Source organism: Hydra viridissima, unplaced genomic scaffold (genome assembly GCF_058129835.1).
Source record: "Hydra viridissima isolate aposymbiotic clone 2 unplaced genomic scaffold, HvirCarnegie_v1 scaffold_11, whole genome shotgun sequence".
Taxonomy (NCBI): domain Eukaryota; kingdom Metazoa; phylum Cnidaria; class Hydrozoa; order Anthoathecata; family Hydridae; genus Hydra; species Hydra viridissima.
In genome coordinates this window covers 5218741-5231928 of record NW_028324310.1, presented here as the reverse complement: position 1 = coordinate 5231928, position 13188 = coordinate 5218741, and the positions used below count along the sequence as shown (strand labels likewise).

The 13188-nt window shown below is 29.2% G+C and overlaps 3 protein-coding genes across 4 annotated transcripts; 1 reads left to right on the top strand and 2 right to left on the bottom strand.

Annotated features, from left to right (window-relative positions):
* The first annotated feature begins 1471 nt into the window (after positions 1-1471).
* On the top strand, positions 1472-5200 carry LOC149881847 (uncharacterized). 2 transcript variants are annotated; one of them, XM_090066955.1, is made up of 4 exons: positions 1477-1894; positions 1987-2799; positions 4522-4597; positions 4708-5200. In XM_090066955.1, exons 2-4 carry the CDS (start codon positions 2192-2194, stop codon positions 4885-4887), a joined length of 864 nt encoding a protein of 287 aa, XP_089923081.1. In that variant the 5' UTR covers positions 1477-1894; positions 1987-2191; the 3' UTR covers positions 4888-5200. The 2 variants fall into 2 exon arrangements, with proteins under 2 accessions (XP_089923080.1, XP_089923081.1); XM_090066954.1 differs by having other exon boundaries at positions 1472-2799.
* Positions 5201-9231: 4031 nt separating this feature from the next.
* LOC149881846 (uncharacterized) lies at positions 9232-10657 on the bottom strand. Its single transcript, XM_090067449.1, has one exon. It carries the CDS (start codon positions 10655-10657, stop codon positions 9254-9256), a length of 1404 nt encoding a protein of 467 aa, XP_089923575.1. The 3' UTR covers positions 9232-9253.
* Positions 10658-10682: 25 nt separating this feature from the next.
* LOC149881845 (uncharacterized) lies at positions 10683-12333 on the bottom strand. The gene is made up of 3 exons (XM_090067450.1): positions 11316-12333; positions 10885-11138; positions 10683-10796 (listed from the first exon to the last, which is right to left on the bottom strand). The coding sequence occupies exons 1-3, from the start codon at positions 11349-11351 to the stop codon at positions 10709-10711; spliced, it is 378 nt and encodes a 125-aa protein (XP_089923576.1). The 5' UTR covers positions 11352-12333; the 3' UTR covers positions 10683-10708.
* Positions 12334-13188: the final 855 nt, after the last annotated feature.

Below are 13188 nucleotides of genomic sequence, written 5' to 3'. Positions count from 1 at the left end.
GTCGTAAGAACATTTCAGGCCCACTAAAATATTTCTTAAGTTAAGTTTTAATAACTGGACCTCTAAAGTAATCTTTTTTTAAAGTTCAAAGGTTTTTTGATTACCGTATGTGTCGTTGTTCTGCAGTGTACTGGTTTCTATAAGTTTAATTGTTCCTTTGTGCACTGGTTTTCATACATTAAAAATAAAAAAATAAAAAAATAAAATAAAATGAAAAAGCAAAGTATAGAACAAAAAAAATAAAAAAGTCAATTATAGAATAAAAATTTAATTCAAGTAACTAAAACCTTACTGATTAAAAAAAAAAGCGCTTTAAAACGGAAATTCCGTTTTTTATACAAACGAAGCGGGTTTCAATTTCACTCTCTTAGTTTGTTTACGTTCCTATTTCATGCAAGAATGTCAAATATGCAACTAAAAAAGGTTCGACGCGGTGTTTGATGCTATGATCTTGCCGACCAATTCTCGCTTGTTTTAGTGTGAGAGCAGTGCTTGAAGGATGCGTTTATCAACGAAGCCTAGAATTTTATTACAGATAAATATTTTGAAAAACAACTTCACTGTTTCATTTTTCAATTTCATTGAAATATTTGTAAATTTAAATTTTCATACTTTGCACTAATTCAATTCTTAGTTTTCGGACCTAAAAGTTCGCAGTCTGTATGTTTAAATACAATCTTATAAATCTTATTATCTCCATTTTATAGATTTTTATCAAATACTCAATAAAGCTTATTGGACTGATAGAAACTTCAACCTACATTTACATTTTATCTTTAACTTTATGTATGTCCTAACCTTTTTGGTGCCATGCCACACCTAAGCCTTTCTAAAATTCTTTATATTATTTTTAATAATCAAAAATTTAATTCTTTACTGAAGAAACTGAGAGTTGCCATGTGAAATTAAACTTTTATCTCACTGTGGGGTGGCAATAATTAAATTTTTAGTGTAATTTAAAAACTATTTTCTTTGACATAATATTTTTACTATTTTATCCTAAAGTCGTTAGTAAAAAAAAAAAAAAGAAAGTAAAAAAAAAAAAAAGAAAAAGAAAAATAAAGGATGGTTTTATTAAAAGTAGAAACTGAATTTAAAACCGGACATACTAACTATAAAATCGTATTTGCTGACTAAAAAAGTAATTTACATAATACCTTTTTACACTTAAGACAAAATACAATTTAGTTTTTGTTTTTTTTTATCAAGATGCTTTTACAAATATAAAATCTTTATTTTATTACTATAAATCATAAATATAATAACATAACGTCGTTGTCATATGTTAAATATTTATATTATGGTAAAGATCAAGCTTCTTCTTAGTTGTTATAGTATTGGTACTATTCTAATGGAAGTTTCAGTCATCACACAAAATTAAACAAAGATTCAGAGACTTAGAATTTTAATATTAGATGTGAAACACGGCAACTAGCTGACTAGTTCACAAATCGCCGTATTCGTTAATTTCACCGGGTGTGATGGAATGGGCTTAAAGAATCGGCTTTTTATTCTACTTATAATTTGCAATTTCCCAGCTTATGCATAACCACTTAACTCGCTGTCACAAACGCGGATTGTGAAATCATATTCAAAACAACTGCCCTCGCTATCTGCATTATCTATCTACATATTCTCTGTGTGATTAGAAAAGAATCTTAATTTGTTCATTATTTCAAAGAATAAGTATTAATCGAATACCTGACTTAGTATTATATTTAATTTGGAGATTCATAACAATAAATATTTGTTTGAAGTACATCAAGAAAGAAAAATCTCTAGCTGTTACTACTGCAACATTATCGTATACATACCGTACCATATAGCTGTATTTTTTTGTTGTTTATTGATAAAATCTGATTAACTAGTAGCTAGTTTTAGCTAACTAGCCATGGTAGTTTATTTTAAGAATTGTTTTCTTTCTTATATGTGAGTAATTATTTGGGTGTAAATGATGTCATCAGATGATAATTTGATTGATTTCAGCTCCGATGAATTGCTAATTCCGACAACTTCACAGGTATCCTTGTCAATTTCAGAATCAAATATAACCCCTGCATCAAGTTTACCATTTGATACTCCAAAAGGAGAAAAATCTATTAAAAGCTTTTTTGCAATAACTCGTCAAGAAACTACAAATGAAATAGCTCAAAATGTTGATTCAACAGAGTTAAATGATACTCTCTCTGAAATGCAAAAATCTACATTAAGTTCAATATTTACAGACAATATATCTTACAGTTCAGACATAGTCAAACATCTTGAAGAAAAAAATTCCCGCTCATGCACTGAAGAAGAGCAAGCCTACGAAAAAGCTCTTTCCCCAAATCATTTGGAAAATTCTTTTTCAACTTCGACTCCAATACATGTATCAGTTACTACTCCAACAATAGTATCAGTATCAGAAAACAATCTTATTGTTTCTCCTTCAGCATCCACTACCAATCAAAACTCTGTTACATCAGCACATAGTTGTGCTGAACCCCCATCAAGGTTTAGAATAGTTAAAATAGCAAAAGCAAAACCATATGATAAAGGCAAGTGGGTTATAAATGATTATTCTGATTTTCAAAAACAAAGCATCAATGATTGTGAAAATATTAGCTCTAATTTGGAAAAAAAAGTTAGAGGTAGTCAGAGTAGTGATGAGCATAAAGATATAGCAAAAACAGTTGCATCACTTATACCTCGTAAAACTTGGTCCAATGACTCTATTGTTCATACTGTTTTTTCAACTGTGCAGTCACGGGCAGAAAGTTACAGCACAAATAATTTTCCAGAGAAAGTTTTAATAGAGAGGTAGGAATAGAACAGAAAAATTATTTTAATCTTTTTTTTTTTTTTTTTTTTTTTTTTTGGAGACTAAAAGCTTTAAAATTAAGTTTATTGCATAATTTCTACTTATCTTCAATCAAATTAATAAATATTGGTGTATGTATGTATATATATATATATATATATATATATATATATATATATATATATATATATATATATATATATATATATATATATATATATATATATATATATAGTTTTAATGTTGGTAGTTATTTCTCAAAGTATTCAAAATTTTTCTCAAAATTTTAAGTTTCTGAAATTATTCAAAATATTTTTAAATGTGCATTTAGAATTTTAGGAAGGATATCTTAGTAAGAGATAAATAAATTTATGGAAATATTTTCTAAAAAATTATAAAATTATTATCTAAAAGTTTATAAAATTATTATCTTAGTTCTATATAGTTAAATAACGTCTTTTCACTATGTTTTATTGAACATCTAATAGTTAAATAAAACATAGTAAAAAAACTTTTTTCTTAAAATGGGAGTAGTTTACTATTTTACTCTTTGTTTCTTAACATTTTTAAATCATTTAAATCTTTTATTACCATCTTTAACAAAACCTGTGAGTTAAAAAAAATTTAAGATATAAATATTTAAATGCATTTACTTTTAAATGCTTGTTTTTTTAAGCAATACTTAAGAATGTTTTTTAATCAATGGTTAAGAATATTTTTTGTGAATCATATTAAGATTATTTTTTGTAAATCTGGCATAATGTTTGTCATTTTGATCTGTGACTTACACATATATAAATCATGCTTTGAAAACAAGAATAGAATTATATCTTTCTCTTTAAGATGGTTGTTTTAAGCACACACTCCTGGTAAATGACAATGTTTGTTATTCATCTCATGTTCTAAGAACTTAAAAAGTAAAATCTTGTATATATTTATGTAGTTGTACATATATCTGAGTTTAAACTTGAAGTTAAATAATTTAAAAATCAGTACTTAATATCAACAAATTTAATGTTTATTAAAAACAAAAGAAGAAACTTAATCCAAATATTTAAATGCAAGTTACATAACCTCTGTTGTGTTTCATTAAAAACTGTTTTAATGATATTAAGGAGGAATTTTTTTATGTAAACAAAAAATTTTGATTTGATTTGCACTGCACAGTTGCTGTTCAACATTGACTTATGTAAAGTCACATTTTTCAAATATCAACTTCAACATCGGCCATGCAGGTGTCTACATAATACCTTAACTTCAACAAGTTGTGTGTGTGTGTATGTATATATATATATATATATATATATATATATATATATATATATATATATATATATATATATATATATATATATACACATACACACATGTGTATACATATATATACACATATTCAAATGTATACACATACATACATACATACATACATACATACATACATACATACATACATACATACATACATACATACATACATACATACATACATACATACATACATACATACATACATACATACATACATAAATACATACATAAATACATACATACATACATACATTATTCCTACAGAATTTTATTAGTCTTAATGAAATAACTTTTTTCTTTAAAAGTTAATCTTGCAAATTATTAAGGTTTCTAACATGGCAGCGATACTTTTTTAAAATAATTTTACTTCTGCTGCTTAACTATCTATTGTTGTTGTTGCTGTTTTGATACAGTGCATCATCATTCCATAATCCTGGACAAAGTACTCATCATGTCATACCTGTTGTTGAGGCTCTTGACACTGCAATGGTAAGTTTTTTTAAGTTACTTTTTAATGTTAAATTAACTCTACAAATCTGTGACTTTTTATTAAGTTTTATTACTATATTCTTTTAAATGAAAAATATATATTCACTCAGGATCAAATCCAGCAAATTCGTGATGCTATGATACATGCTGTCACAGACGAAATGCGGACCTTACAAGAGAGTCTATCTACTTTGCAAATTGAATACAATAAGCTAAAGGAAGAAAACCTCATTCTAAAGGGAAAATTGGCTGTCACAGAAGAGCGCTTAAGAGAACTAGATAAAGGATGATCGGCTGAGAATTATGTGTAATCTGATTGTCGTCTGGTTTTATCGAAGGGTAGCGTATGTATGCATCCGTCATTATGAGTTGTTACTTATAGATCTTCCTCTTGTTGCAAGACAAAAGTTTATAGGATATTATTTGTTGACATAAATTTATAATGATGGCACAATATTGACGAGTTGCTTTATGATTTCGTGCGCATTCTACTTGGGAGTTTTCATTGGTATCCAATCGCTTTTACGTCAGATTTTTGTGGGCTTTAGATAGTAGCTAACATTAAATGTAGAAATAGGTTTTAAAAATTGATTTGAGAATCAATATTGCTCATGGGTCATTTCTGCATGTCTTAATGACGTTAACTTTTGTATATATGCTACCCAAACCATCTTTCTATTTAAAGGAAAAAAAAAAAAATGCAAGAAGTGTTAAGTACACGTTAAAATGGCGCATGAAGTTCTTTAAATCCCAATCGCAAGCCAATCAGATTTATTGAAATTTAGTAGAATATTTGATTGTAAAACATCCTTTAAATTATTTGTAATCTTTATCTTGTTTACAACTCTTAATGTTGTAAGCTTAATGTAATCTTATGCGATATTCTCTCCGCTCATAAAGATATCCAAAAAATAAAACACTCATCGAACAGACCTTACTAACGGAAATTCAATAAAATAGTTTGCTTTAACAATCTAGCACCCACAAGGTTCTATCAGGTGTTTTGCCGCGAATCTGTGTAGTTATTCTTTAACTAGAATATTTTAGAATACTGATTGATTATACTGATTGATACTTGATTTATTTAAAATATAAATAAGAATCGATGTTACGGTTCGATTGGTCGACTTGAGGAGGGTAAGAAATGGTGTAAATATCAGGAGAAAAAAAAATATTAAGGGTTGAAAGAGTTTTTACTGAATAAAATTTTAATTCGAGAAAATTGAGTTTTCCTTTAACAAAAGGTTTAAAAAATCGGAAAGGTGGTCTCAAAAACCGGAGGTGGATATATGGTAAGCTATATGTTTTGATAAAACTAATAGGTCCCACGTGTCTTTATTCTTACACCTGTCTAAAATAAAATACTCCGAAGACATTTTGAAACAATTTTTTTTTTTTAAATCCGCTATTTTTTATTGTACAAGACATTACAGAAGAATTAATTTGTTCAATTTTCAACAACTTTCTTGTTCTGTGATGCAATTATAAATTTAGTTCATGCCTTATTGTTGAGGATAATTTTTGTGGAATATTTTTAACCCCGAGATCAAAAGTAAAATTACGCTAAAACAATTTAAAATTGAGTTTACACTACCGCTCCACAACTCCATGACGAAAAATTAGATTTGACCTAAAAAAAAAATAGTATAACACATTTAGCTTCATGAACTTATGCTTTCCATTAAATAATAATCATTTGTTTTATTGTGTGAAAACAATTTAGTTTGAAGATAAAAATACAATTAAGGTTAAATATTGCTCAAAAAATTATCCTCTAGCTTTGACAATCACTTTAGATAAACGAACCATTCCTTCAGTCACTACGAAATTTGTAGTTTTTCCAAAAGATTAGATTTTGATTTTGCATTCTTTGCACGGAAGGTTTGATCTTGATATTTTTTAAACGCTTCCCTCTTTCCATAGAGTTCCCGCGATCTTAATTAAATCGCTAACCTGGCTATGGAGGTCGGTGACAACACAGTTTCATCACCTTGTTCTCCCGTCGTCTCCTTATTAGTAATAAGTATGTTATTTTGTGTTAAATTTAACTGCGAAGTAAAAATAAACAAATTTAAAATGAATGGGTCAGAACCCATAAAAAATCCTTTACACTCCATTCACTCCTCTGCTGTTATTCTGCTCCAACGTATATTCTGATGATAGCTTATGGTTGGGTTGGGAGTGAGACTTATACAGAATAATTAATAAGTTAAATATTAGGATCAGCATACGCGTATATAGATAGTATAGTGGGTTTTTTTTTTAAGGAATTTTACAAAATTTAGATTCTCGTTTGAAAGAGAACAAAAAAGAGAGCTACAGTATAGCTAAGTGATTCATAAAGGTACTAGTTGAAGATAGTAATTCTAGAGTAGATGTTAACACACTTTGTTCGCAGTGGAGAGGATTCAACTACAACGTTTTCGCTTTTTAAAATTTTAATAGCATTTGATGTATATCTTTGAAGTATTTCATATTTCATAAGTATTTCAAGCATATCTTTGAAGAATTTAATGTGTTCCTTTATAGTATTTCATGTATATTTTAAAAGTATTTTATATATTTCTCTGAAGTATTTCATGTATATTTTAAAAGTATTTTATATATTTCTTTGAAGTATTTCATATATATTTGAAAAGTATTTTATGTTTATCTTTGAGATATACTAAGTTACCTTTAAAGTGTAATGAACAGGTATAAGGGTGTTAAGGATAGATTTAAAGTGTAATGAACAGGTATAAGGGTGTTAAGGACAGATTTACGGCCTACTTTTATAAAAATCCCAAAAAACTCAGCAACAGCACTAAAAAATCACAGCATTAAAATACCACTCTCTAGCTGATAGAAGAATAACGAAAAGCTGTCTTTTATTTCAGTTTTTATTAACAAGTGTCTATCAATAGTATCATTTCTCTCATAATCTCATGCAACGCTACAGCTTATGCGAAAGAAGCACCAATTGTTGGCGTGCTAAGTTCCCTTCAGAAACTAATTTGTGCGATCGGCATATCAAGTATTCACGGCTTCCTCTATAATTGAATGGAGGAAATTTACCAATTAAGCCGAAATTCTTTTACGAACAAAATGATAATTACCAACAGATAAACGGAACTAACAGAATTTGTAATGAGTGATGATTAATTTTTGTAGCCTCGTGTACAGTTTAGTTATTACTAACAACTAAGTGAGACGATTTAGTTGATGTATTAGTTTAAGTGATCCATTTGTTATCATTTAAACAGGCGAATGAACGCTAAAAATATGAATTGACTAAAACGCGTATTGGAATTTCGAAAATCATTTTAGTTCTGACAAAATGCATTCGTGTGTACCATATACATCGTTTATATCTTTGACTACTCAAAACTTTAATAAGGTTCTTAAATTGCAAAAAATTTGCAGTGAGTAATTAATCACATTTAGAAAAATATTTTTGGGAAGAACTTTAGGAGGAAGAGGAACTCCTCTGTCTATTTATACAGAGCTATATATTTGCTAAATACTCTCTGTATCTCTGTTCTTGTTAAACCCTTCAATGCCTGCAATGACTTTATTACTATGATTCTTAGTAATATTATTATAAATGTCGAGTGGAGGCTTTCAAAATATTCCCTTAAGTAAGTACACCCCCAGTTTTTGTTTGAAATTACATCTTTTGCCTTTATGCATATATAAATTTTATTGCATATATGTAGAGAATATATTTTAATTGGTAAAGGTTAATATTTTATACAAATATCATTTTAATGATAAATAAATTTGCAAATATAAAATATTCTTGTTTAATTAGATCAGAAAATCATTTCAGTACTCTATTATTACTTTTAACAAAATTACTAAATATAACGCTGTAAATTGAAAGGTATATATTTAATAGAAAACCAACGGCTTACGAAAACTTTTTTTTATTAATATATTTTCTTGTTTAAATACATTTTCTCTTTTCTCCTATATTTTCATGTAGAGAGCTGAAACTGTAACACTATTGAAAGTGCCGAAGCAATGTAAGAAAAAAATTCTTTTGAAACTCTATTTAGAAAATGTTTTAGGACTCGCAAAATGTTTTAGGACTCGCAAACAGCAAATTTTTTTTGTTTAACCTCTGTACAATAGGGTACAGCGAGAATTTTTTTTCTTCTAAAAGCTTAAGAAAAGGTGTATTCTTATGTAAAATCAAATTTTAAATAGGGTTTCCTTAAAAAAATCTTTGATCGGAAAAAGTTTTGATACCCAAATTTTCACTTTTAGAAATTGCAAAATTTAGTAAAATCTTATTTGTCACATTTGTCCTTTATTATGTTTTACATGTCCTTCTTTTTCATTGCGATGAAATATTAAATGCAAATAATGTTTCTAGACAAATTGCAAGTTTTTTTGATACTTGTTTCAAAGTCATTATCTTGCATGAATCCTACCAGCAATGCAGATTCTGGACATTTCAGGGGAGAGGGTCTTCAATTTTCAATGAGGTTTCAATGATTAACAAATTTGCTTATAACAGTTGTTTTTTTTGTTTCATTAGAAACAAAGGTGGTGCCAGTGATGCGGTTTCCCCAAAAAACAGGAGGTCTATCCCATCTTACTCAAATAATATTTTGATAACACTACTATAACACTATTAAAAAAACAATAAATAAAACAACATATCTTTCAAATCTATTGACATTGAAAATTTATTAAAATTTCTTTCTTTGTTTTAAAAACAGGTAGCAACTCTCTATGTTGAGCTCTAGCTCTAATATATCCATCTCTTGCATCTGGCCCAACTACTGACATGGATGCTACTGTCACTTGTTTTACAGCACGCTCGGTACTTTGAGTATGAATTTTAACAGAAGGAGTTATTAGAGGTGTCAATCTTAGCAATACCAACTTATCTTTAGTGAGCGAACAAGTAAAAACAGGTTCTTGTACTACACCATTTTCCCATTTGACTAGCTCTTGAAGAGTAGTTGCTTCAAAGTTCAGTTTAGGTATTTTTCTTGGTCTGATTCGCATGTCTCCAAGGATATTATTACCCCTTTGTTCCAAAATTCGGTCAACTGCAAAGTTGCGGTCTTCTGCATTATTACTAGATAATAAAGAGGTTAATAAACTTTCATGGTTCGCATACCAAGCGCCTAACTGGATGTAGGGAGTCACAATTTCTCTTACTATAACAGGTTGATTTCTAAGAATTCTCAATTGAGACAGAATGTGATTGGAAGCATCTTCAAGTCTGTCTTTAACTTTAATGTCAAAAAAAAGTTTAAAGTAAAATTGTAAACAAAATAATACAAGTAACTCAAGATTTTTCAAACTCTGATCAGTTAAGTCATGTTTCCTTGTCCACATAAAGACTATTCTCATGCCAGTAGTGAGCCATCTGGCATGACTTAAGGGGCCACATTGAATTTCTCTAAGATTAGGTGGCAATACACCGATCTTAACTGCTTTACATAACTTGTAGGTTTGTTTTTGATTTGTTGACATATTTTTTAGTATTGTTTCTGGAATGTCAACAAAGCTCTCTCCCTCTGGAAGAGCTTTAAATTGAGGATTGTACTCCATTTTATTAACATCAGCAAGACATTTTCCCACAGGACCTACAAAGCCAGTACTACATGATGTTAGTCCATCAATTTCTTCTATTAGGTGACGCAAAAATAACTCATTTGAATGAAGCATGCATATGGCCCAGTGGCATTTGTGACCTAACATCTTTTCAAGATGTGTTATAGCACCACCTTTCCAGCCAGTGTTAATTGAAGTTCTATCAGCTCCAAGTACTAAACATGATTCAGTAAGATTATAATGTTGCAGCAAATTATAAACACCTTCAGCAATCTCTTTAGCTGGCTTATCTGAATGAGTATGTGCATTTGGAGTAAAATGACCAAGATATCGACCACCAGGTTTTATAGTCACAGTAATGTGCTGCTCTTTGATAATAATAGGATGTAGTTGTCCATTTGAATCATTTATCATCGCTCTTGTTGAATCTTTTCTTCCATCAAAGTAAATGCCAATATTATCTGCTTTTGGAAGATTAAAATTGTCATTATTCTTTGCTACTACCATGATTTTTTTTCTTGCTCTCGTCAACTTAGAAGGATCACAAGCAAGGTAAGATTATTCAGGGGTGAGAAATCCTGCTTCAATTAAATCTTGCAGATAACTTGTAGCAATTCCTGCAGTTGCGGCAGGTGAAATCCCAAACCTATAAAATAAAACTAGTTTATATTTACTTTTATTAATTCATCATCCAAACTTTTGCTGCTCAACAAAATAATAATCTATATGATTACCTTATACTAGCCATTGCTGTGTTTTTTATTGACATAGTGTTTTTTATTGACTTCTTTTCTAAAAATCGTGTTACAAGGAAAGCATAGACACCTAATTTATCCTTTAGAAGCCTTTCAACCAACAATTTAATTTCATTGTCTTGTTTTAAAGTAAAGTTACCATTAACTGGATTATAGTTGTCATTGAGAGAAATATCAGGAGAAATATTTTTTTGATATTCTTCATATAATTCTATATCTTGTTTTTCTGTGACCTAAAACCAAACTTTTACAAATATTATTTTTGTTTTATATATATGTGTGTGTGTGTGTGTGTGTGTGTGTGTGTGTGTGTGTGTGTGTGTGTGTGTGTGTGTGTGTGTGTGTGTGTGTTTGTGTGTAATTTGCTATATAAACAAAGAAAATATTTACTATTATGAAATTATATTTACCTCAAAGGATGCTTGATCATCTTGTAGTTTTTTCATTCTTTTCTCATAAGCATTTCGTCACTGATTTTTCTCTTATATTTTTTTCTAAGTTTCGTTGTCTCAATCTTATCAGCATGTCCCATTTGCATGTCAGACTTTTCACCTGTCTTATTTCTTTGACTGTATAACCACCTGAGCTCCATAGTTGGAATTTTTTTAGAAAAAATACAGGTGCAATTTATATGTGCTTTACTTTTACAATTTTGGGGGGAAGAACACCCAGACATATCATGTTCACACAGAAGAATCTTATGAGGACATGTTATGAGGTCCATTAGCTTATCTAACTTCAATATAAGTTCTTCTTTTACTTTTGCCTTAGTTCTTCCCCATGCAACGTTTTCTACTTTCTCCCAAAGGGTTTTAATTCTATAATAAATTGATTTCTCACCAATAATAACTGGCTGTTGAAACTTAACATTTGCTTTTCTCCATTGAGCAAGAACAAATGGAATCAGATCGTTAGCAAGATCTTTGTTAGAATATTTATTATGGTGTAGATTGCATGTCATGCTTTTTTGTTCTTTTAGTAAAATCCCTTTTTGAACTGCTCTGTTTGTAGGCAGCTCACTAGGAATAAAATCTTTTCCAGGTCCAATAAAATCGGAAATTGCAGTGGTGGATGATCTAGTCTTAACTTTCGACATTTATGAATATCTCGATTAAATAACTAATAATGAATAAAATAGTAACAAACTTCGATCTTGTATAAAGCTTTTATACAGCGGAGAGCCAAGTAAAAATATCTTTTAAAATTAATTCGGCGCTGCGCTTATTAGGAGAGTTTATTACATAAAAACGGATTTTGTTTATTTTATAATAATTTAAGTTTTTTTCATTTTAATAATGTGTAAATATGAAAATTTGGGTATCAAGACGTTTTCTGATCAAAAAGTGGTCCATAACAAACCTACCTTGAAATTTAATTTTACATAGGAATACACCTTTTCTTAAGCTTGAAATTTATTTTTCTCAAAAACATATAAATCTCACTGTACCCTACTGTACAATCGAGCAGGTCATCCGCCAAATACTGACTTTCAAGTTTTTTACAAGAATTGGTAGGTTTATCCTTAGTTACTCTTCAGATGAGTTTATTGCAAATATTTTACTAAGTAAAGAAAATAAAACAGAAAAGGCCAAAAAATTTAATAAGTATGTTTTAGATTGTAGAGTCATTCATATATTCCGGAAACGAAGAATTGTCATTAATCTGTTTTCAAATATGACAAAGGCCACACATCAACTACATAGAAAAGCGGCAACTGCAGAAAAATGCCAATTGTAACCATCAAATTACAATATCAGCATAATTTTTTTTGATAATCTTATGATTTACATAGGTCACAATGCTGACGTAATGTAAACTGGCATTTTTACATTTTAAAGCGCGCTTTGATGGCGGTGCTGGCCAAAGTATTTACAGAGCTGTTATGCTTTAAAAGAAGAGTTCCCTAACCTGTCGTTCTTTCCACTTGAGAATGTATTATCTACACTCTATACATATATATTTCATACAAGGTATTGATCAAAAAATTATTAAAAAGCGACAAAATAAATTACAAGCAAGACTAAGAGAAGGCAGTTAAACAAAAAACTGTAAAACTAACAGCATTTTTTGGCAGAAAATGAACGTCATTGTTCACTATCAAAAATGGGAAGGATCTGTTTGGTAAACGATGGCAAGACACTTCAAAACAAATGGCATTTAGACAGAGTATGGACTTTATTGATAACTAACCAAAAAGGATGAAGCAACACTTTCGACTTTTCAAATCAAAATGAAATAATTAAAGTCAACAAAGAACTAAAAAAATCTCACCGCACGTGAGTT

Excerpts from the sequence above, each read along its gene's own strand:
- LOC149881847 (XM_090066954.1), top strand. The coding sequence starts at position 1,952 with ATGATGTCATCAGATGATAATTTGATTGATTTCAGCTCCGATGAATTG. Across the intron at positions 2,800-4,521 it reads GAGAAAGTTTTAATAGAGAG|TGCATCATCATTCCATAATC; the intron begins GTAGGAATAGAA and ends GTTTTGATACAG. Across the intron at positions 4,598-4,707 it reads AGGCTCTTGACACTGCAATG|GATCAAATCCAGCAAATTCG; the intron begins GTAAGTTTTTTT and ends ATATTCACTCAG.
- LOC149881846 (XM_090067449.1), bottom strand. The coding sequence starts at position 10,657 with ATGGTAGTAGCAAAGAATAATGACAATTTTAATCTTCCAAAAGCAGAT.
- LOC149881845 (XM_090067450.1), bottom strand. The coding sequence starts at position 11,351 with ATGAAAAAACTACAAGATGATCAAGCATCCTTTGAG. Across the intron at positions 11,139-11,315 it reads ATGATCAAGCATCCTTTGAG|GTCACAGAAAAACAAGATAT; the intron begins GTAAATATAATT and ends GTTTGGTTTTAG. Across the intron at positions 10,797-10,884 it reads ACAGCAATGGCTAGTATAAG|GTTTGGGATTTCACCTGCCG; the intron begins GTAATCATATAG and ends TTTATTTTATAG.